The sequence below is a fragment of the Schistocerca serialis genome, chromosome 8, assembly GCF_023864345.2.
Source record: "Schistocerca serialis cubense isolate TAMUIC-IGC-003099 chromosome 8, iqSchSeri2.2, whole genome shotgun sequence".
NCBI classification, from domain to species: Eukaryota; Metazoa; Arthropoda; class Insecta; order Orthoptera; family Acrididae; genus Schistocerca; species Schistocerca serialis.
In genome coordinates, this window is record NC_064645.1 from 388,926,667 (window position 1) to 388,950,736 (window position 24,070).

The 24,070-nt window shown below is 41.2% G+C and overlaps 1 protein-coding gene across 1 annotated transcript in view; it reads left to right on the forward strand.

The window, feature by feature from the left end:
- The window catches only part of LOC126417029 (dynein axonemal heavy chain 1-like), a gene marked incomplete at its 3' end in the record, with an annotated part of 951,942 nt that overhangs the window by 892,589 nt on the left and 35,283 nt on the right, over positions 1–24,070 (forward strand). The window contains exon 59 of the mRNA XM_050084920.1: positions 13,903–14,055. Within this exon, the coding sequence (XP_049940877.1) occupies positions 13,903–14,055 (153 nt within the window). The remainder of the gene's footprint in view (positions 1–13,902; positions 14,056–24,070) is intronic.

Consider the following 24,070-nt stretch of genomic DNA (forward strand, 5'->3'; position numbering starts at 1 on the left):
CAGATTTCTTTTGGAACTCATGTGGATCATCTCACACTTTTCGTTATTTAGCGTCAACTGCCACCTGCCACACCATATAGCAAACTTTTCTAAATCGCTTTGCAAGTGATACTGGTCTTCAGATGACCTTACTAGACAGTAAATCACAGCATCATCTGTGAGCAACCTAAGAGAACTGCTCAGATTGTCACCCAGGTCATTTATATAGATCAGGAACAACAGAGGTCCCAGGACGCTTCCCTGGGAAACACCTGATATCACTTCAGTTTTACTCTATGATTTGCCATCTATTACTACGAACTGCGACCTTCCTGGCAGGAAATCATGAATCCAGTCGCACAACTGAGACAATACCCCATAAGCCCGCAGCTTGATTAGAAGTCGCTTGTGAGGAACGGTGTCAAAAGCTTTCCGGAAATCTAGAAATACAGAATCAACTTGAGATCCCCTGTCGATAGCGGCCATTACTTCATGCGAATAAAAAGCTAGCTGCATTGCACAAGAATGATGTTTTCTGAAGCCATGCTGATTACATATCAATAGATTGTTCCCTTCGAGGTGATTCATAATGTTTGAATACAGTGTATGCTCCAAAACCCTACTGCAAAGTGACGTCAATGATATAGGTCTGTAGTTCGATGGATTACTCCTACTACCCTTCTTAAACACTGGTCCGACCTGCGCAATTTTCCAATCTGTAGGTACAGATCTATCGGTGAGCAAGCAGTTGTATATGATTGCTAAGTAGGGAGCTATTGTATCAGCGTAATCTGAAAGGACCTAATCGGTATACAATCTGGACCTGAAGACTTGCCCGTATCAAGCGATTTGAGTTGCTTCACAACCCCTAAGGTATCTACTTCTAAGAAACTCATGCTAGCAGCTGTTTGTGTTTCAAATTGTGGTGGATGTGGAAGAAACGGTATTGAGACTAGCTACAACGACCTTGTGATCACCAATCCCTGTATCAGTCATGATGCTCTCTATTAGCTCTGGATTGTTTGTGGCTAAGAGGTCAAGTGTGCTTTCGCAACCATTTACAATTTGCATTGGTTCGTGGACTAACTACTCGAAATAATTTTCGGAGAAAGAATTTAGGACAATCTCGGAAGATGTTTTCTGCCTACCACCAGTTTTGAACAAGTATTTTTGCCAACATATTGAGGGAAGGTTGAAGTCCCCATCAACTATAACCATATGAGTGGGGTATTTATTTGTTATAAGACTCAAATTTTCTCTGAACTGTTCAGCAACTATATCATCGGAGTCTGGGGGTTGGTAGAAGGCACCAATTATTAACTTAGTTCGGCTGTTAAGTATAACCTCCACCCATACCAATTTGCACGGAGTATCTACTTCGACTTCACTACAAGATAAACCGTTACTGACAGACACAAACACTCCACCACCAATTCTGCCTAATCTATCTTTCCTGAACACCGTCTGAGACTTCGTAAAAATTTCTGCAGAACTTATTTCAGGCTTTAACCAGCTTTCTGTACCCATAACGATTTCAGCTTCTGTGCTTTCTATTAGTGCTTGAAGCTCAGGGACTTTCCCAGCACAACTACAACAATTTACAACTACAATTCTGACTGTTCCTTGATCCAAGCTAGATTGGAATAATAGAGAATTGTGAAGGTGGTTCGATGAACCTTCTGCCAGGCACTTAAATGTGATTTGCAGAGTATCCATGTAGATGTAGATGTAGAGGAGATTGTGCCAGTGCTGAAGCAAAATGGTGAAAACAAAAACAACAGCAAAAAAAAAAAAAGGAAACAGACAAAGAGCACAAAGCACCTTTAAGTTCCCAACGAACGACAGTGAGCACCATGAGAACCAGAGAAACCAAAAAACAATGAAATGAACAGTTTGAAGAATCAAAAATTGTGACACAATCTTATAATAAGAGACTTATAACTCAAGACAGCCATGAAAATATCACGCTATGAGAAGTGTGGACAAGGGCAAGTAAACTATACAATCTAACAAATGTGGCATTCCACTGTTACCTGAAGAAAGAGTGTAACAAACACAAATATGTCATTATTGTAAAAATGGATAACATTTGCCAATTTTGCAATGCAAAAAAATTCTGTAGAGAAACACCAGGATACTGTTGTATGAATGGAAAAATTTGATTACCACCGCCAGAAGTATCTCTGCAGTAAGTTTTACGTTACATGACCTGGGAAACTCCAGAATCAAAACAATTTCTTCAAAATATAAAAGTGCTTCCAACTGACTTCTTTTGGTGTCACTTTGATCAAGGCTGACAGAGATGAAATCAATTATGTTTTTCAATCCAAGGACAAATCTGTCACAATATGGGATCATTACTACCACTACCCAGTGAAGAGCAAAAATTTCTGTGCAAGTAGATTTCATCAGAAATGAAGAAACAGAAATTGATCAATGATGTACAAATATCAATGAATTGAGATAAGTAGTAATTAATTAAAATATATATTACTAGCTGCGGTACCTGGCTTCGCTCAAGGAGTTGATGTGACACTGTGTGGTAGGTGGAATTAAAGGATAAACTTTAAAGTACATGACATAAAAAAATGTTACTGAAAACATTTTCTAACTATTTACAATACTTGTTAAAATATAAGAGGTAAAAAATTATTGAAAACACATTATAACTATTTACAATACTTGTTTATGAACAACATTTTTCATTTCTTATCTGAGGTATATATGTACAAATTTTTCGAATTTTCTACCTGAGTGCAAGCTACATATGGCTGACTGTGACAAAAGCAAGTGTCTTTGAGGTTGATGTGAAAATATTTTAAAGTTTGTGTTTGTGCTTTGTTAATTGAAAATCAGTAGGCTAGTTTGATTGGAAATTGCAGTTTTTTAAATTGGAATGGTAGTTCAGTAGAGATCAGTGGTATTCTGGGGATAAATAGTGATTGTTCTTTGTACTTTGCAGACATAAGTTCAGCTCTGATGATGTTATTCGGTAGCTGTTCCATTATATAATTTTTGGTGAGTTTAGATTTCTGAGTAGTATAACTGGAGACCCAATTTTAAGTCAAAGGCAGTGTAATGACATTCCTGGTACTTGCAAAAAGTTTAGAAATTCTGTACTGAAGTTCACACTTTCTTCAACAGTTACCATCATGTTGATCAATTTGTATATTCTCTCTTCACCAGGAATTTTCTTTTGAATATTAAACTTGATATTGTTGACAATATTCTTCTTAGTTGGCAAAATTGCCCTTTCAAATAGCCAATCCAGTCTGGTATAGTTGTGAACAATGTTTGGTTTAAATTTGGTCGGTGAGTTCATTTTCAACAGTGGCTATGTTGCAGAATTCACTGTTGTGTTTAATGAGGCCATTCGTCTGATCAGTAGGATATGTGCCCTCATGTATTTGTAAAAGTCATTGAGCAAAATGTGCTGTTGTTTTGTTTGTTGATAGTTCAACTCATGTATTTTTTGTTAGTCACAGTATTTGTATATGTGGCCAGAGATGGGCTTTTTTTAAGGCATGCATTGATCTCATCTGCTGGTACTGACTTGGGAATGACTGAAAGTATTTGTTGAAAATCTCCTGAGAGTATGAGCAGAGCTCCTCCCATCACTTCAGCGGTTCTTCACAAGTCTTCATAATGCATAGACTTCAGACAAAACATAACTAATTTTCATGTTTGCTTATTTATTATATTTGACTTGTCCTACATGTGTGTAGGAGATCACAGCACTAGACCCAAATAAATAAGTACTGTCATGTCAAAGCAGTAAGCATGTTCACCTCATTGAGCAAAGTCAAATCATTCATGAGCCACTGTTCAAACTGTACCCCTTCAGTCCATAAGGTTTTGATATTGGATTAATACAAAATAGAGAAAAAGTTAAGACGGTGATTTCAATGTTTCAGGTATTCGACATAGTCTTCTCGCACTTTAGTACAATGCACAGCATGTTCATACAACCACATGAAACTGTCATAAAAGTCTTTATTTGGGAACTTGTTCAAATTGTATGTCACATTTACTTCATTTTTATCAATGTGTTGACACATCATGTGAATTTCTGCACTTCATCATTTTGTGATATGTTTGTTTTGGTAACAAGTCTCATTACTCATGATGAGTTTTATCCAGAAAGGAATTGCCTGTGTTTTGCATTTCAAACAAGTCACATCCCACATCCATCCATCATTGTTTTTGTTTGGGGATCACAGTGTGTGGGACAAAATTCGCACACACTTTTCTCGTCTCCAAAGCATTCTGGAGAATGTCTTTAACCTTAATTTAGAGATGTTGCTCCATTGTAATGTTGACACACTATGGCCACACAACCACTTCATAACACTGGCTGCTCACAAATTGACTGGTCAAATGCACATCTGTTTTTATTGTTAGTTACAGTTGCCACAATTGTAACTGTGCTGACATCATGTGTACACCAAGATTAAAATCGGTCTTGGAACTTTTTGGATGGAGGACATACATATGACATTATTAAAAATTTGCACAACTCACTCATCTTCAAAAATGTGCTTGTCATGAGTGATTAACAGTCTGAAGTTGTGGGACTGGAACCGGTGATGCTTTTAAATGTATTTTTTAATTTTGACAACTGTTTCCCCTTTTGTAACCACAATGAATTCCTTAGATAAATTACAAGGGAGGAGGAGATAGCATTTTAACATCCTGTCGACAACAAGGTCATTAGAGATGGAGCACCAGCTCAGATTAGAGAAGGATGGGGGAGAAATTCTGCTGTGCCCTTTCAAAGGAACCATACAGGTATTTGCCTGAAGCAGTTTAGGGAAACCATGGAAATATAAATCAGGATTTCTGGATGCAGGTTTGAACCATTGTCCTCCCAAATGAAGAGTCCAGAGTGCTAACCACTGCGCCACCTCGCTCGGTAGATAAACTACAAAATAGAAGAAAAATAGGCAGAGACAAAGTATGGAACAGTCCTAAGCTGGAAAACATAAAGTGTGCTGTTTTGCTGCTAAATGACCGAGTTAAAACAGCAACACATGTCAGGGACAAAGCTATGTTTCATTGTTATTATCTGAAAGGTAAAAGAAAATAAAGAAGTAATAAGCAGCCAAGAAGGTATGTAATGTTTGGTTCATTTCTGAAGTTCGCAGCCCATGCAAAGGTACTGGTTAATGGACACAGAAAAATACCTACTGCCCTGTTAAATGCTTGCAGTCCTGATGATTTTAACACATATTTTATTGGCGTTGCTGGAAATAATGTAACCGAAGTACCAGATTTAGAAATTGGTATTATTGGTGCCGGCCAGAGTGGCCAAGTAGTTCTAGGGACTTCAGTCTGGAACCGAGTGACCGCTACGGTTGCAGGTTCGAATCTTTTTTGGGCATGGATATGTGTCATGTCCTTAGGTTATTTAGGTTTAAGTAGTTCTAAGTTCTAGGGGACTGATGACCTCAGATGTTAAGTCCCACAGTGCTCAGAGCCATTTGAACCATTTTTGATATTGTTGTTGTTGTGGTCGTCAGTCCAGAGACTAGTTTGATGCAGCCCTCTATGCTCTGTATCCTGTGCAGACTTCTTCATCTCCAAGTAACTACTGCAATCAACATTTTTCTGAAGCTGCTTAGTGTAATCATCCCTTGGTCTCCCTCTATGATTTTTATACTGCACACTGACCTCCAATACTAAATTGGTGATCCCTTGATGCTGCAGAACATGTCGTACCAACATATCACTTCTTCTAGTCAAGTTGTGCCACAAATTCCTCTTCTCCCCAATTCTATTCAGTACTTCCTCATTAGTTATGTGCTCTACCCATCTAATCTTCAGCATTCTTCTGTAGCACCACATTTTGAAAGCTTCTGTTCTCTTCTTGTCTAATCTATTTATCGTCCGCATTTCACTTCCATACATGGCTACACTCCACACAAATACTTTCAGAAATCTATACTCGATGTTAAGAAATTTTTCTTCTTCAGAAACGCTTTCCTTGCCATTGACAGTCTACATTTTATATCCTCTCATACTTCGACCATCATCAGTTATTCTGGACCTGAAGACATGCCCGTATCAAGCGATTTGAGTTGCTTCGCAACCCCTAAGGTATCTACTTCTAAGAAACTCATGCTAGTAGCTGTTCGTGTTTCAAATTCTGAAATATTAGATTCGTCTTCCCTGGTGAAGGAATTTTGGAAAACTGCGTTCAATAACTCATCGGTAACAGTACCACCGGCACTGCCCAGCGAAGGTATTGACTGCGTCTTGCCGCTTGTGTACTTTACATATGACCAGAATTTTTCAAATTTTCTACCAAATTTCAAGACAATGTTTTGTTGTGGAACCTATTAAAGGCATCTTGCATTGAAGTCCATGCCAAATTTCACTGTTCTGTAAATTTTAGCCAATCTTCGGGATTTTGCGTTCTTCTGAACTTCGCATGCTTTTTTCCGTTGCCTCTTCAACAGCGTTCAGACCTATTTTGTGTACCATGGGGGATCAGTTCCATCTCTTACCAGTTTATGAGGTATGAATCTCTCAATTGCTGTTGCTACTGTATCTTTGAATCTGAGCCACATCTCATCTACATTTGCATAGTCAGTTCGGAAGGAATGGAGATTGTCTCTTAGGAAGGCTTCTAGCGACACTTTATCCGCTTTTTTAAATAAAATTATTTTGCGTTTTTTTCTGGTGGATTTGGAAGAAACGGTATTGAGCCTAGCTACAACGACCTTGTGATCACCAATCCCTGTATCAGTCATGATGCTCTCTATTAGCTCTGGATTGTTTGTGGCTAAGAGGTCAAGTGTGCTTTCGCAACCATTTACAATTCGCATTGGTTCGTGGACTAACTGCTCGAAATAATTTTTGGAGAAAGAATTTAGGACAATCTCAGAAGATGTATTCTGCCTACCACCAGTTTTGAACAAGTATTTTTGCCAACATATCGAGGGAAGGTTGAAGTCCCCATCAACTATAACCATATGAGTGGGGTATTTATTTGTTACGAGACTCAAATTTTCTCTGAACTGTTCAGCAACTATATCATCGGAGTCTGGGGGTTGGTAGAAGGCACCAATTATTAACTTAGTTCGGCTGTTAAGTATAACCTCCACCCATACCAATTTGCACGGAGTATCTACTTCGACTTCACTACAAGATAAACCATTACTGACAGACACAAACACTCCATCACCAATTCTGCCTAATCTATCTTTCCTGAACACCGTCTGAGACTTCGTAAAAATTTCTGCAGAACTTATTTCAGGCTTTAGCCAGCTTTCTGTACCCATAACGATTTCAGCTTCTGTGCTTTCTATTAGTGCTTGAAGCTCAGGGGCTTTCCCAGCACAACTACAACAATTTACAACTACAATTCTGACTGTTCCTTGATCCAAGCTAGATTGGAATAATAGAGAATTGTGAAGGTGGTTCGATGAACCTTCTGCCAGGCACTTAAATGTGATTTGCAGAGTATCCATGTAGATGTAGATGTAGAGGAGATTGTGCCAGTGCTGAAGCAAAATGGTGAAAACAAAAACAACAGCAAAAAAAAAAAAAGGAAACAGACAAAGAGCACAAAGCACCTTTAAGTTCCCAACGAACGACAGTGAGCACCATGAGAACCAGAGAAACCAAAAAACAATGAAATGAACAGTTTGAAGAATCAAAAATTGTGACACAATCTTATAATAAGAGACTTATAACTCAAGACAGCCATGAAAATATCACGCTATGAGAAGTGTGGACAAGGGCAAGTAAACTATACAATCTAACAAATGTGGCATTCCACTGTTACCTGAAGAAAGAGTGTAACAAACACAAATATGTCATTATTGTAAAAATGGATAACATTTGCCAATTTTGCAATGCAAAAAAATTCTGTAGAGAAACACCAGGATACTGTTGTATGAATGGAAAAATTTGATTACCACCGCCAGAAGTATCTCTGCAGTAAGTTTTACATTACATGACCTGGGAAACTCCAGAATCAAAACAATTTCTTCAAAATATAAAAGTGTACAACACCTGCTTCCAACTGACTTCTTTTGGTGTCACTTTGATCGAGGCTGACAGAGATGAAATCAATTATGTTTTTCAGTCCAAGGACAAATCTGTCACAATATGGGATCATTACTACCACTACCCAGTGAAGACCAAAAATTTCTGTGCAAGTAGATTTCATCAGAAATGAAGAAACAGAAATTGATCAATGATGTACAAATATCAATGAATTGAGATAAGTAGTAATTAATTAAAATATATATTACTAGCTGCGGTACCTGGCTTCGCTCAAGGAGTTGATGTGACACTGTGTGGTAGGTGGAATTAAAGGATAAACTTTAAAGTACATGACATAAAAAAATGTTACTGAAAACATTTTCTAACTATACGTGGCTGAGAATCCTACTTATCTGTGGGGAACAAGCTTTAAGTACCTTGCTGGAAATGCCATTTTTTTTTTTTTTTTTTTTTCACAATATAATGCTAATTTGCGGTTGGATTCTGCTCAAATTATCAGTTCATCTTCGATGAACTCTTCTAATGAGTAATAACATTTGTGTATAAGAATTTCATGTAACTTCTTTTTTAGTATCCCTAGTTCCATGTTTAGAATGTTTTTGCCTTTAAGTTTGTTGTAGACTTTCATGCCCATATATTGTGGGTACTGAGCGTATAATTTCAATCTGTGGGCAGGAAGGTGGTTGGCTTTTCCTGTTTTGTCTCTATGGTTGGCCATCTTTATTCCTATGTCGTCTGTTGTCATGTCCACTGTTCATTTTTATTCTGTGTGGGTGTTTGAAGTTTTGGAAAAAGGGACCGATGACCATAGCAGTCTGGTCCCTTTAATCCCACAAACCAACCAACCAACAGGAAGCATAAAATTATCTTTATTACTTGTACTGTATGGATGATCACATTGGTTTCTAATGAACAATTCCAGTTTGTTGTGTAAAAATATCATTAGTTCATATATGTATAGGGAGGGGACAGTTAAAATTTTTAGTTTCTGTAATAATGGATGACATGATTCTCTTTGCTGTGCAGTGCACATATTACTGATAATTTTCTTCTGGAGCTTCAGTACACGAGATATATTATTGGAGCTCCCCCAGAAAATAATGCCATATCTTAAGTAACTTAGATATGCTACTTTGCGAGTGGACATGTTAGTAGCACTTGAAAATATATGCATGGCATATGCAAAGCTACCCAGTTTGCTGCACAGGTACTCAATATGTGTGTTCCAGTTTAAATTCTTATCGAGGTGTAGACCTAGAAATTTGGCAGAATGCACTTCTGTTAATTCTTCAGTTTTATGATAACTAATTTTCTGGTCTCTTGACTGTTTGGTTCTGAATTCAATCAAGTTTGTTTTTGATATGTTAAGCTTCAGACCATTAAACTGGAACCATGACTCTAGCCTGTCTAATGTACCAGTGACTCTATCAGGAATCGTTTCTGTTTCTTCGCTTTCTATCAAGACAGACGTGTCATCAGCAAACAGAACGGATGGCGAATTTATGTTTAATGGTAAGCCGTTGACATATAATAGAAAGAGAAATGGACCGAGGATCAAACCTTGCGGGTCACCCTGTGTTATTGTTTTCCAGTCTGAATGGTAGTTTACACCATTTAAAGAGATGATTGTTCTTTGTTTTCTATTAGATAAGTAAGAAGTAAGCCATTGAAGTACTGCACCCTTAATCCCATATTTTTCTAGTTTGTGGATTAGCAAGGAATGATTTACAGAATCGAAAGCCTTTGTCTGGTCGCAGAAAATTCCGGCTACTTTACTTTTTTGTCTAGAGCTGTGCTAATTTTTTCTATGAAATTATTTATGGCACCTGTGTATTTTTCCCTTGCTGGAAGCCAAACTGATTGCACAAAATAATAAAGTTTGGATAGCAGATACTTTCTCGAAAATTTTTGACAGCACTGGAAGGAGGGAGATATGATGATAATTCCCCATATCTCTCTTGACCCTTTCTTAAAAAGTGGTTTTATTTCCGCGTATTTTAATGATTCTGGAAAACAACCTTCTTCAAATGATTTGTTGATTAATTCAACTACTGGAGGACTTACTATTTTGTACACTGATTTAATTACTTTCGCAGGTATCCCATTCCAGTCCACCAAATTTTTATTTTTTAGTGATAGTATAATGTCTTCTATTTCTTTGATTGTAATATTTCTAAATTTCATGGGAGATATATTGTGGCTAAGGAGATATTCACACACTTTGCCCTTTAAGAATCCCACATAGAACATCATTATTTTCAGTTTACTTGTACTCAAAGAGGTGTTTGTGCCTCCATGTCCTTCATGAAACTGATGCCCCTCTTTCACTGGACTAGAAAAGTGAGTGTCTCAAACTTGACAGTCTGAGGTACAATTTTTCTTTTTTCTGCTGAAAGAATACCAAATAATATTATTCCCTGTCAGAGGAATTTAATGGATGGCTCTGGTAAAATGGAAATGTCGTGTGGCTAGGGCCTCCCATCAGGTAGAATGGTCACCTGGTGCAAGTCTTTCGAGTTGATGCCACTTTGGCATCTGGCATGCTGATGGGGGTGAAACGATGATGATAAGGACAACACAACACCCAGTCCCTGAGTGGAGAAAATCTCCAACCCAGCCAGGAATCGAACCCGGGGCGTTAAGTATGACATTCCATCGCGCTGACCACTCAGCTGGACGATGGCTCTGGCGAATCAAGCACAAGTGAATTAGTATTTGTTGGTTGTGTTTCATCTCAACCCAAGATCAGTAAAAATTAAATTTGTGAAAACCTACAAATGCTGTGCAATAGCAAGATGTGTACCCCAAAAGAGGAGTGAGGCACCTGATACTATATACAGTCATGGTGAACAAAGTTCAGCCACAATCTTTGCAACTACACCTTCCCTTTCTCTTCCCTTTTTCTTCTTAATTGTAAATAACTACTCTAACCAAATGCTTGGAACAGAATTAATTGTAAGTGCTCTGAAAGACCAGGAATTCATTTTGATCAGTCATCTTACAGTTTCATGTGTAAGAGGAGAGAGAATTGAAGCTATTTGTTGAATTTATTCTTCGATGTTCGTTGATTATAGTCTTATCAAAACCCCACTGCTTCTTACGTATATGAGTCAGAGCAAGAACCTGATGCATTGCCCTGCCGTACCTTCCTGAGTGTCATTCTTCTCTATGCTTGCCCTGACAAATGCAGATTTCATTGCCAACCCCACAGTGGCAAACTGAAAGATTCAGATCCACTTTGAGTAACTGAGGCTCACTTGTTCCACTTTCAACTGTATTGATTCTCAGAGGAAGTACAATTACATATTTATTTCAGTGGTGTGCTGTCTAGTTGCATTCAAGCATATGGGGGTTTAAATCCTTGCCCAGACATCCAAACTTATGTTTTCCTTTGTTTCCCTAACTGCTTACAGCAAATATCGGATGGTTCTTATGAAACAGATATCGTCAATTTCCTTCCCCATACTTTCCCATGTCAAGCATGTTTTCCATCTCAATGGACCTCATTATTGATTGACCTTGTAACACTATTATCGATTGTGAGTAGTTAGTACAGTGTAATTAAGTGTATATAACTATGAAGTGTTTACTCTTTACATGTTAAGTTCTTTGAATTGTTGGAGGGAAATGGAAAATTGTGATGCATATTTTGTTTTAACTTAACAATGTGCCAAAATAATGAAACTTTATTAAACACACCTGGTTGTGAAAACGAAATTGTATGTAGAACACTGGTTCATACTTAGGGATCTTGTATTGTGAAATAGAGAAGACATAGGGAACCCCCTCCACTATGGAAGGGGCTTGGCACATGAGAAAACGTGAAAGTGGCAGTCAATCTGGGCAGCAAGAGAGAGAGTACATTAAGCAGTCAGTGGCCAGCAGTCGCATAGTCAACACTGCAGGTGCCTGGTGAGGCATTCTGAAACCAAATCTATGATGGAATGGCCTCGGATGTGGTTTCCACTGTAAAATGGTGCTCTTGCATTTGGAAAGGCTCTAAAGATGATGAATATGTTGCCAAGAAGAATTAAATAGAGCTTAAAACTGCCAGAAGGAGACCTGATAGCCACTATGTGCTTGCCACCTCTATTGCGCCACTGCTCCGCCTACTTTGGAAAGCATATGTATGCCAGTATGAACCAGTGTGCTTGTGTGTGCTTTTGCAATAATAATTCAAGTGTTGCAAAATTCGTGTTTGAACTTTGAAACTGTCCTCTTCATGATACCAAGTGGGGTCCTATCCTAAAAGTGCTAAAGACTGACTATCCTATTTATGAAGAAATGCAAATTTGTTTCTATTTAAATGTGCCTAAGTTTCAGTTTTAAAATATATAAAAGTTGCTAGTAACATCATTTGTTTCATAGCTAAAGAGAGAGGCACATTATTTTAAACTTGTTAAAAGAACTTTATTTTGCTGTGAATTGCCACTACTTTGATTTTGCCAAAGTTTAGTGCTAAAGAGTATAAATGTTGATAATTAAAATCACTTGCTTAGCATGTAATGAAAAACGCACATAATGCTAAACCTATCTGAAACTTTGCTTTACCTTGAATTTATTTCCGAAGCTAAATAAGAATATTGCTAGTGTAAATTGTTATAAAGCATTGAAGACTAAATAATCTTAAGTGGGGTTGTAATTCAGCATTTATGTGATGCAAATTCTTTCTGAAATATGTGCATAGTTGCTTATAAAGAAAGGGACAGTTTAAGGGCCCCCACTTTAATCTTTGCTAGTAGGAAAAGGTTAATTTCAATTCGGTTTTTGCTATTCAAATCTGGAACATTTCCACAGTAGAGTAACATGAAATATCTTAGTACAGTGTTAAATTATTGCATTTGTGATGTGTACGTGTTAGTCAAACTTGAACACTTGTCAGATGCCACTTAGTCTCGTGAGGTCTTGGAGAACATATTGTGCTGAATTAATTGATGGTTGAGGTAGTAATTATAGTTAACAGGAGTAAAGTCTCTCTTACATTTCTGTGATTGCTAACCTATGCTATTAATAGCTACTGTTATCCACTGTACATTTCACCTGGTAGTTGTGTGTGTTCATTGCACTTTACTAAAACAGAATTTATGAAAGTCCCTTTTGCAAGAGTATATTTAAATCCATTGAAAATAATGTTTTCATATTATTATGCATAATTAGGCTAGTGATCCTTTATTATTTCATTTGAGGGAACTTTATTGCTTTCATTTCTTACAAAATTAAAGTCTTTCTGCTTTCTACTAGTTGCCATAGTACGAAATTCAGACATGATATCCTTTGTCCATTAGGTTAACACATGATCAATTTCAAATTCTTCCCAGAGGGTAATGCTTACTGCAAGTTAAGCTTATATTTGGCATTTTACATTGTGCGGTAGTGTTAAAACCTTTCATCTTTCCTCTCTCCCACCCCCTCCTTCTCAATAAAACTCCCCACCCTGCACCATATGTATAAGCTGAGGGCTATTGGCTGCTTGTTAACCAGATGTAAAGGACAAGACAACATAACAAAATGCAGTGTTACTGTTGTATGTAGTAGCTTTTAAATTTTTTCACAAAGAAACAAAAAAAACTTTGCAATGCCCAGCTGCCCAACACTCCTCTACATGCTCAGTAAATGGAATTTGATAGCATAAACAGGCGGGGAACAACCTGTCCTGATGTTACTTTAGAGGCAATCTGGCATCCATATTCCGTATCACACAATTGGTCATGATGATAAATAGTAACACAGCAGTGATATTATATCATCTGCGAATAGGCAGAATGTATGTGTTCATTATGGAAAGAATATTTATTCATTCCGTCATTTGTTACTTCGGATCTTCCAGCTGTGCCATGATGCTTTTGTGTCTCATTTCATATAAGCAATAGAAAAAATAATTTAATAATAAAGTATGTTTATCTCCTTCAGGTTCTTATGTACACTGCTGGTCACATTAACTATGGTGGTCGAGTCACAGATGATTGGGACAGGAGGTGTATCATGAATGTTCTTGCTGATTATTACAGAATTGAAGTGTGCGATGAAAATCATCAGTTTGAAGAGACTGGAATCTACCATCAGGTGAGTCATGGTGTTACACCACTTGTTGAAACATTTTACTTTGTAGATATTTTGTAATTGCTACTGTTTACTTATTTCTAGTCTTAGGAAGAAGATTTAGATACTTGATATATTTATAGAATATTTAATAAATATGGCCATGGGAAAACGTCTCAGTAATTTTGGTGCTGTATATGAATCTTAAGCTCAGCTGTGTTTAGCTGTGTGTTTTCTGGAAGTGAACCACCTTAGCAAAGTGCCAGTGATGCTACCTGAATAACTCTTGGAACTGCTATAGTGATGATTTTATTTTTTAATAATTCATGTATGCTTTCTGTGAACAAACTATTGTCTGACAGGAATAGTGTTTTGTACAACTGTACTGAAAAGTGGATCAGATTTGATAGCTGCTGAACACTTTTTTGTGAGGGCACTAATTTAGTAGTGTACGTATGTAGTCCATACAGTTTTATATTGCATGTAATTGTATTGGGTGATAGATTGTAGATTGTATTTTATTGGTCCAGTTGTCTACAAAGCAGCTTATATGTAAGACATTAGACAAATCAGTTTATAAATATACAGGTGAAAGTGATATGCATACTTATCAAAGAGACAACAATACACCACATATGTTAAGTCTTTTTATAGTTGTTGTGGTCTTCAGTCCAGAGGCTGGTTTGATGCAGCTCTCATTTTGATAGTACATTTTGTGAATTTAAATATTTTTCGATGGAGTAAAAGCTGTGATGCTGTAAAAATGACTTAAAAAATTTGCCAGGTGTTAGTAATTGCTTTTATATTTTCAAGAAGTAACAAAGTGTAACCCACATTCTGAAAGTACCATTTTAGCACACATATGTGTTGATTTGGAGTTATTGCTTTTATATTTTCAAGAAGTAACAAAGTTTTAAACCACATTTTGAAAGTACCATATATGAGTTGAAGTGGATCATATGTAACCTTTTGTTTTCTCCTCTCTCTGGTAAAGTGTTCATGAGTACCAGGGTTTTTGTGTACTTTGCTGCATTCTAAACGGAACACACATCATAAAAAAATGTAAATTTATTGGGTCATGGAGTGACAGGAAGAATACAATTTAGGCAGAGTCATGGAGTAACAAGAAGAAGAAGACAAAGTAAAGAGCTACTCACTTATGGAACAACAACAGAGACCCTGGAGGTCCATATATAAACTTAAAAAGATGCTGTCTCCATCTAGTGGTGCCGGCTTCATCGTGTGCACACATGGTGATCCTTGTGACTGCAGATGGTCATGGTGTCATGGTGCAGCCTCAGGAAGTCACCTCGGGTATCTGTGGGCATGCCATTTGAATGTCAGCATGTACTATGCTTGTGATAGTGACCCGACTTGTGTTTGCAGTAGGAATAGTAGTATGCTACTGCACTCATCGTTCGTTGTGGGGGGAAGGACCAGATGTTGCCATCAGTGATTCTGTTATAGCAGATAGCATCAGGGGCAGCAGCCAAGACCAGTGTGTATTGGTGAAAGTGACTGGGACAAGAGTGCCCCCACTACCTGCAGACCCAAGGGTGACCAGTGGACAAGACCACTGATAGGGGGGCAGGAGCCATCTGGACATCAGAGTCCATGATGTGTGGCATTCGCTCAGCCACTGACAATGGCGGACTGAAGAAGTGGGTAGTCTCTAGAAATGGAGAACTGGCTAACATCCTCTCTGGTGTGCACAGTGGGAGGTGCTCGGACTGGTCATGGGAAGCAAACCCTCTGCTGGTGCCGATGAAGTGGTGTTCACTAAGGAAGGCAGGTATGGACAGGCCTGCCCAACACCCTGAGTGACCAGGGCCAAACTAAGGATGAGCTGTCAAACCCACACTAGAGAAAGGGCTCTGCATCTCTCCTGGCATGCAACTGGTTCTGGTGTTATGGCATGAGTTGATCTTCGGTGTGAATATTGAGATGGCTGAAATCTGTTGAGGGCACCATCGAATGCCCCTGACCGAAAATGGCAAGCCTGGTGTGAATGTTAATGAAATTGGTGCAGGTGGGTGACACCTGCTCAGCAGCAAGAGCTTGAGAAGCATCTACAGCTGAGAGCCGTGCAGCAGTTTGGCAGAGCTTCAGCCGTGTCTTAAATGTTTGGACAAAGAGTTTCACCTCCATTCGACTGTGGATGAAAGGGAGGTGCCATGACATGCTGAATGCCATTGTGTGTACGAAAGGCCTTGAAATTTTACAATGCAAATAAACTATGGAAAGCTGGAAAAAGTGAGACCCAGCAAGATTGTATTTGAGGCCCCCAGAAAACAATAAACAAGGAACAGAAGTTGTTTAGGTGATCCTCCATGATCGCACCTGTCACGATGATATCAAGGTAGTTAATGCAATGATTAACAGCTGGTGTAACCTGTTCTAAAAATGTTGAGATATGGTGGGTGCACTTGCACTCCCAAACATTCCTGTTGGTACTGTTAAAGGACGAAAGATGTATTAACCACAAGCAATGGTTTTGATGTCCTGTCCAAAGGAATCTGAAGGTAGTCTTTTGCCAAGTCGATTTTCAAAAAGAATTGAGCCTACCAACTTTGTGAGTAGTTTCTTTAGGCAAAATAGGGTGTAAGTGTCTATGAAAGTATTAATAGTGACCTTGAAGTCGCCGCAGAGCTGAAGCTGATCAGAAGGCTTATTTACAATCACTAAGGGTATAACCCATTCACTTGAGGAAAGTTTAATCGCTCCCAATGATATAAAGCAATCCATTTCTGTCGTAACCTGGTCATATGAAGCCACTGGCACCAGCTGCACCCAGAAACAGTGGGTGCAAGCAGGCAGAGGGTTTGAGGGTGACATGCTGTTTAATTTTATGCACAACATAACCCTGTGACAAACAGATTTGAAAACTCATAACACAAGGAGTCCAATTTGTGATATGGCACTTGATTTGACACCAGCTGCAATACATTTTTAATAAAAAACCAATAGCAGCAAAAGCATCTAACCCAGACAAGTTTTAAGTAATCAGCAAGGACATAATCAACCGAACAGCTGACTTCTAAACTGCATCAGCCATGCGTTTGCTGAGAATAGGTATCTGTTGTTTTTTTATAGCTTACCAATAAATGGTTGATGCCTGATGTAGGTTCAGAAGTTGAGTAGGGACCAGGTGGCCTCTGTAAAGTAGTAATGGGCACTTCTACAAAAAATTTGTTCTGGCCTTCAGAGAATGGCAAACTCAACAATGAAACAGTATAAATATTAACTTCCGTTGGTTCCTGAAATGACTCAGAGAGGGGGTGCAGCAGAAATCAACATACTGCTGCTATGTGATATTTTTGGTTACATTTACCAAGTGGTCCAGTGCTTGGGGCTATCTGGCTGCTTGTGCTGTACAAAATTACACTGAGGTGACAAAAGTCATGGGCTATTGATATGCACATACACAGATGGCAGTAGTATCGTGTGCACAAGGTGCACAAGGGCAGTGCATTGGTGAAGCTATCAGGTGATTCATGTGAAAAGATGTCTGATGGGATTATGGCCACATGATGGGAATTAACACACTTTGGGTGCAGAATGGTAGTTGGAGCAAGAGGCATGGAACATTTTATTTCGGAAATTGTTAGGGAATTCAATATGTTGGGGTCCACTGTGTCAAGAGTGTGCCAAGGATCCCTCATTTCAGCCATGACCTCTCACCACAGACAATGCAGTGGCTGACAGCCTTCAGTTAATACCCGAGAGCAGTGGTGTTTGCATATAGTTGTCAGTACTAACAGGCAAGCAACACTGCATGAAATAACCAGAAATCAAACATATCCGTTAGGACATTAGGGCAGTGCCACATAATTTGGTGTTAATGGGTTATTGTAGCAGACAACAGAAGCAAGTACTTTGACTACAGCATGACACCACCTGCAGCATTTCTCTTGGGCTCCTGACCATGCTGGTTGGCCCCTAGATGTCTGCAAAACCATGGGCTGGTCAGATGATTCCCTGTTTCAGTTGGTAAGAGCTGATGGTAGGGTTTGAGTATGAATGTGAGCTCACAAAGCCATGGACCGAAGTTGTCAATAAGGCACGTGCAAGCTGGTGGTGGCTACATAATGGTGTGTGCTGTGTTTACGTGGAATGGACTGGATTGTCTGGTTCAACTGAACCAATCCTTGACTGTAAATGGTTATGTTTGGCTGCCTGGAGACCATTTGCAGCCAACTGTGGACTTCTTGTCCCTCCCCCCCCCCCCCCCCCCCTCCTTCAATATTTGGAATTTTCATGGATGACAATGCATCATATCACAGGTCCACAGTTGTTCACAATTAGTTTGAAGCACATTCTGGGTGGTTCGAGCAAATGATTTGGCCACCCATATTGCCCGACATGAACCCCATGGAACATTTATGGGCATAATCAAGGCATCACTTAGTGCCCAAATCCTGCACCAGCAGCATTTTCGCAATTACGGACAGTTATAGAGGCAGTGTATCTAAATGTTTCTGCGGGGGACTTCCAGTGACTTGTCGACTGGAGATGATCCACTACACTGTGCAAAAGGAGATCTGACATAATATTAGCACATATCCCATGAGTTTTGTCATCTCAGTGTAGAGGTGCCTGAAGGAAGTGTCGTTCACTGTTTCTACTGCAATGACATGTTTGGCCCTATTGGATTGTTTGTTATGTGGCTACCTCCTTTTCCCCCTGTGTGCTTGGTCCATGTGTCAGGGTTGCATGCTGTCGACAATGGCAACATCACTCCAGGCCTCTAATTGGCAGCCCAGGTGTGGGAGGCCTCAGAACAACTGCGCAGTATTGAAAACCACCTCCATTGTAGGGTCCTCAAGTTGAAAGGCACACTGACACACTTCCTTATCTAAGGCTGAATGAACAATTACATCTCTGACCATTATGTCTGCATATGACACCTGATACTTAGCTGTGATGAATCTACATTACGACTGGGGCTATGTAACTCAGTCGCCCAAGCACAGTACAATTTCTGTTTGCGTCACTGGTAGAATTCAACATGCACAGTGATCACTTCTGTATGTTTGCAGTGATAGGCTGACCGCAAACTACACATTTCATCAAAAGAGAGTAATGCTTGGTCTTGGAGAGGAGCTAACTGGCACAGTAAGTGATACATAAGAGGGGATATCAATGATAAGAAAAGAGCTTTAGAAACCTCCTTGCTGGTTACTTGAACAGCAACAAAATGTTGGCAAAGATTCATGGTAGGGTGGGAATGGGAGTGGCTGAACAACCAGCAGCAAGGCCTGAATCAACATAGCAAACAACCATTCCAACACCGCCATGTTCATCTTCTGTTGTTGCAGGAATGACTGGAGTAGACATCCATGGCAGAATTGATTGGCAGAAAAACTATAAGATTCGAAACATACAAAAATCCTACTCTCCCTAGTGACCACTTGTGTTCTAACCAGGAACACAGGCAAACATAAAGCCATAAAAGAAATAAGAATTTATTGGGTTATGGAGTAACAGATACAATGTAGGTAGAGTCGCAGGGTGACAGCAGCAACAGTACAGAGCAGATAGTTACAAATTTAGGAAACATTAAAAACTGTATAGCCTTATAAAGATACTGCCTCCATCTGGTGTTGCTGGACTCATGCCCCATATGCATGGCACTCTAGGTAACTGCGGTGAGAGATGATGCTGCCCTTGGTGTCCTTCTCGGGTTCTGTGGGTAGACCGTTCGAATGTTGGTGTGCACTACGCTTGCTGAAGTGGCCTGCCCTGCATTCATAATATATGTAGTAACCAGCAAGTCACTGGATGTGGTCCTTACCTATTACATTTATTTTGAAGAATAGGAGGGTTTATATAATGTAGACACATAATGTAGACACATGGTAAAGGAGAGATACCAAAAATCATAAACAGAGGTTTACAGGAGTCTCTAGGTTTGCATCCAAACATGATTCTGATAGCTCTTTCTTGATGTCTTCCCCCCAGGGGCTCAGCATTCATTTGCTGAGTACGGGCTTGGCGACCCCGGGGTCCTGAGCTGGGGACTGGTCAGCGCCGCCAGTCTCCTGTCACCGTAACCCCCGGACATGCTTCAGCGACCACCGCATGGCGCGGCAGTGGAATGTTGTGTGCTGCGGGGAATGGTAATCTTGGCTTGACCGCCTGGATTACGAGGAAGGTAAACCTCTATAAAAAACCCTCAATCTTACGGTGTGCTGCGCGCCTATAAGATGCATGGGTGTTGGGGTGGAACAGTCGCAAGCGGGCAACCTCTGGGGCACCTGCCGCACCCCAGTTGTATAAGGCTTACCTAGGCACGCGGTGCTCTGTCTAGGTGGACTTCTAGTTCCCTAGCTGCTCGTGGGACTGAGATGGAACCCTCGAACCTTTATTCTTCTCCTGCCAGCGGAAAGGGTGGACCGTGGTGGGTTCTAACACCCAATCCGACAAGAGGGCTCGTGTAGCCAGTCCTCCTGATTCAGGTAGTAGTAACAGAATGCATGCTGCTTCGCAGAATGTGTTTTTCATAATTAAAAGAAAAGATGGGAGTTTTGAAAAAGTTTCGCCATTTTATATACAGAAGGGCTTAGAAGGTATTGCTGGCACATTAAAATCTGTAAAGCGCTTGCGAAATGGCACCTTGTTGGTTGAAACATCTAGCTTCCAGCAAGTCCAGAACCTTCAGAAGGCACAATTTCTTGGGGAGTTTGCGATAGAGACTGAATTTCACAACACCTTGTACTACAGCAAGGGTGTTGTGACTTGCAGAGATTTTGTTGACGTTCCCCAAGATGAACTGAAGGCTGAATGGTCCCGGGAAGGAATTGTCGACGTGCAACACATTACGAAACGGGTGGATGGTGCTCTCATAAAGACTGACTCATTTATCCTTACATTTAACAGCACCAAATTGCCAGAGCATGTGAAGGCAGGTTTCCTACGTTTCAGTGTACGGCCTTATTACCCCAACCCCATGCGGTGTTTTAAATGCCAACACTTTGGACACACTACTCTCGGCTGTAGAGGGGAAGCCACTTGTGGGAATTGTGGTAAAGCCGCCCATGAGGGAGTTGGTTGCTCCTCTCCTCCCAAGTGTGTCACTCGCTCTGGGGATCACCCTGTGTGGAGTAGGGAATGCAGAGTTTTCCTTGAGGAACGGAAGATCCAGGAACTAAAAACTACACAACGCATCCCGTATGGTGAGGCGAAGAAAATCTACAAGTCCATGCAGCCGCCCACGTTCGCTGCTTCCTTTTCTTCCGTTCTCAAACAACCAGTCTTGAAAACCGATGCCGCTACACAAACGGAGGTTGCTACTGTCAGCACTAGCACCTGCGCTTGTCAATGTACGTGTGCTGCTGCCGTTCCGTGTGAAGCCTGCTGCTTCCCCCCGGCCTTCTGACCAGGCCGTGGTAGCTGACATCATGGAACTTCCTGCCCCTTCCCGGTCCAGTCTTGTGCACTGCCCAGCGCTGCTACACCCCCTACTGCTTCTGAGGTTTTGGCTCCAATGCCACCTCAGGCCAGAACATCGAAGCCAAAGACAAAGGTGAAGACTCGACCACTAAAGGAGACTGCAGTTATACAGTCTCCTGATGTGGATGTCATTCTCTCTGACGTCTCTCTTGACTCCTCTTCTGAGGCGATGGAGGTTGATGTCAGACTGGGGCAATCATCTCGCCCCAAAACTGAGCCTCCACCTATTGTGGGCTCTCCTCCCTGACAGAAAGTGAGAATGAAGGTACTCCCACCCTGATAGATGGCTCCCATTATACAGTGGAACATGAATGGATTCCGGGCACATGTGGAGGAACTGAACCTCCTAGCACGGCAACGCCCCCTGTGCTTGTGTTTACAGGAAACGCGTTTAAAACCATCTGATGCTCCTGTACTAAGGGGCTATACGTCATATCGCAAAGATGACCTGACTGGAGAAAGGGCCAAAGGCGGAGTTGCTGTGTTTGTCAATAATGACCACCACTCCTCTGCTCTCCCCCTGGATACTGACCTGCAAGCAGTTGCAGTTGAAATTCATTCACCTCGGAGGCTTACCGTTTGCTCCCTTTATTTACCCCCCTGGATGCAATGACCTTAGACACTCTCACAGATCTTATCGACCAACTCCCCCGCCCATTTCTCCTCCTGGTAGACTTCAATGCCCATCATGTCTTGTGGGGCTCCACTTCTCTTTGCGCTCAAGGTCGAATTTTGGAGAGCCTCCTAACATCTCAAGTGTTGTGCATCCTCAACACAGGTACTCCGACTCATTTCTCTACTGCTACAGGGTCATTCTCAGCCATTGATCTATCTTTCTGCTCTCCAACCCTCACCGACTCTGTTCACTGGGAGGTCATTGACGACCTTCATTCCACCGATCACTTCCCTATCCGCATTCATCTCCTGGATGGTGTATTGCTGGAGCAGCGGCCACCATCGTGGATGATTGGCAGGGCTAACTGGCCACTGTTCACTCGGTTGGCTGTCTTTGACCGCCACAATAACGTACAGGAATGGGTGGATCACATCACGCTTGTGGTCCATCATGCTGCTGACCTATCCATACCACAGTCTTCTGGCACTCTTAAGCAGCGCCTTATGCCTTGGTGGACAGAAGAGTGCCGTTCAGCCATCTGGGACAGGCGTGCGGCTCTTCGCCGATTTAAATGCCGCCCAACAGCGGTCAATCTTACCGTCATTTGAATCGCGAGAGCCAGGGCACGCCGTGTCATTAAAGAGAGCAAGAAAAGGTCATGGCAGGAGTTCCTGGACTCCATCAACTGTTCCACTTGTTCCACAAGAGTATGGGAAGCCATCTGGAGGATTTCCGGTAAACATAGCCGTTTACCAATAGCTGCTGTCCTGAACCAGGGATGCCTCCAAACGACACCCAGAGCCATTGCTCAGACACTGGCAGAGCATTTTGCACAAAGTACTGCCACTGCAAATCAGGAAAGGACCGCACATGTCCCGGTAGTTATTGGAGCATCGCCTTGACGAGCTGTGTCGGAAAGACCCTGGAATGGATGGTTAACCGTCGTCTGGTTTGGCTGTTGGAAACCAGACAGCTCCTTAGCCGCTCTCTGTGTGGGTTCCAAAAATTTCGGTCCGCGGTCGACAACCTGACCCTCCTAGAGGCGGCTATTCAGCATCACTGTATCGGTATCTTCTTTGATATCAGTAAGGCACATGATACTACTTGGAGACACTGTATTCTTGCACAAATGCATCAATGGGGCTTTCGTGGCCGCCTCCCGATTTTCATTCAGTCTTTCCTGTCTCAGCGGTTTTTTCGGACCCAAGTTGGTAACACACTGTCTGATCGCTTTGAGCAAGAGAAAAGTGACCCCCAGGGCAGTGTTTTAAGCGTTACCCTCTTTGCCATAGCCATCAGCAGTATATCGTCTACAGTGAGGAGTCCAGTACAGTGCTCCTTATTTGTGGACGACTTTGCTGTTTTCTGTTCCTCCTCCAGTGTTGCAACCGTGAGCCGTCAGTTGCAGCTAACAGTGCGGCAGTTAGAGGAGTGGGCTGCAAAGATGAGTTTTCGGTTTTCTGCCGATAAGTGTGTTTGTGTTCATTTTAATCGTTCTCGTCATCTTTTTACTTTGCCTGCCTTGCATATGGGGGATACTGTCCTACATTTTAGAGACACAGTGCGGTTTCTGGGCCTAATTTTTGACTCCAGGTTGTCATGGCTACCACACCTACGTGACTTAATAGCCAGAACCCTGAAGGCACTGAACATCCTCAAGTGCCTCGGCCACAGGTCTTGGGGCACGGACATGGCGCGTCTCCTACAGTTTTATGGAGCTTTTGTGCGTTCACGGCTGGACTATGGGTGCACAGTATATGGGTCAGCGAGGCCATCTTATCTGCGGATCCTTGACGTTGTTCACCATGCTGGGATCCGACTGGCCACGGGTGCTTATTGGACCAGTCCCGTACCCAGCCTCTGTGCTGAGTCTGGCGAACTGCCACTTACCATCCGGCGACAGCTCCTGCTGGTGCACCAGGCTTGTAAGTTTCTTGCAGCTCCCAGCCCCGGGCTACGTTGCCGTTTGGG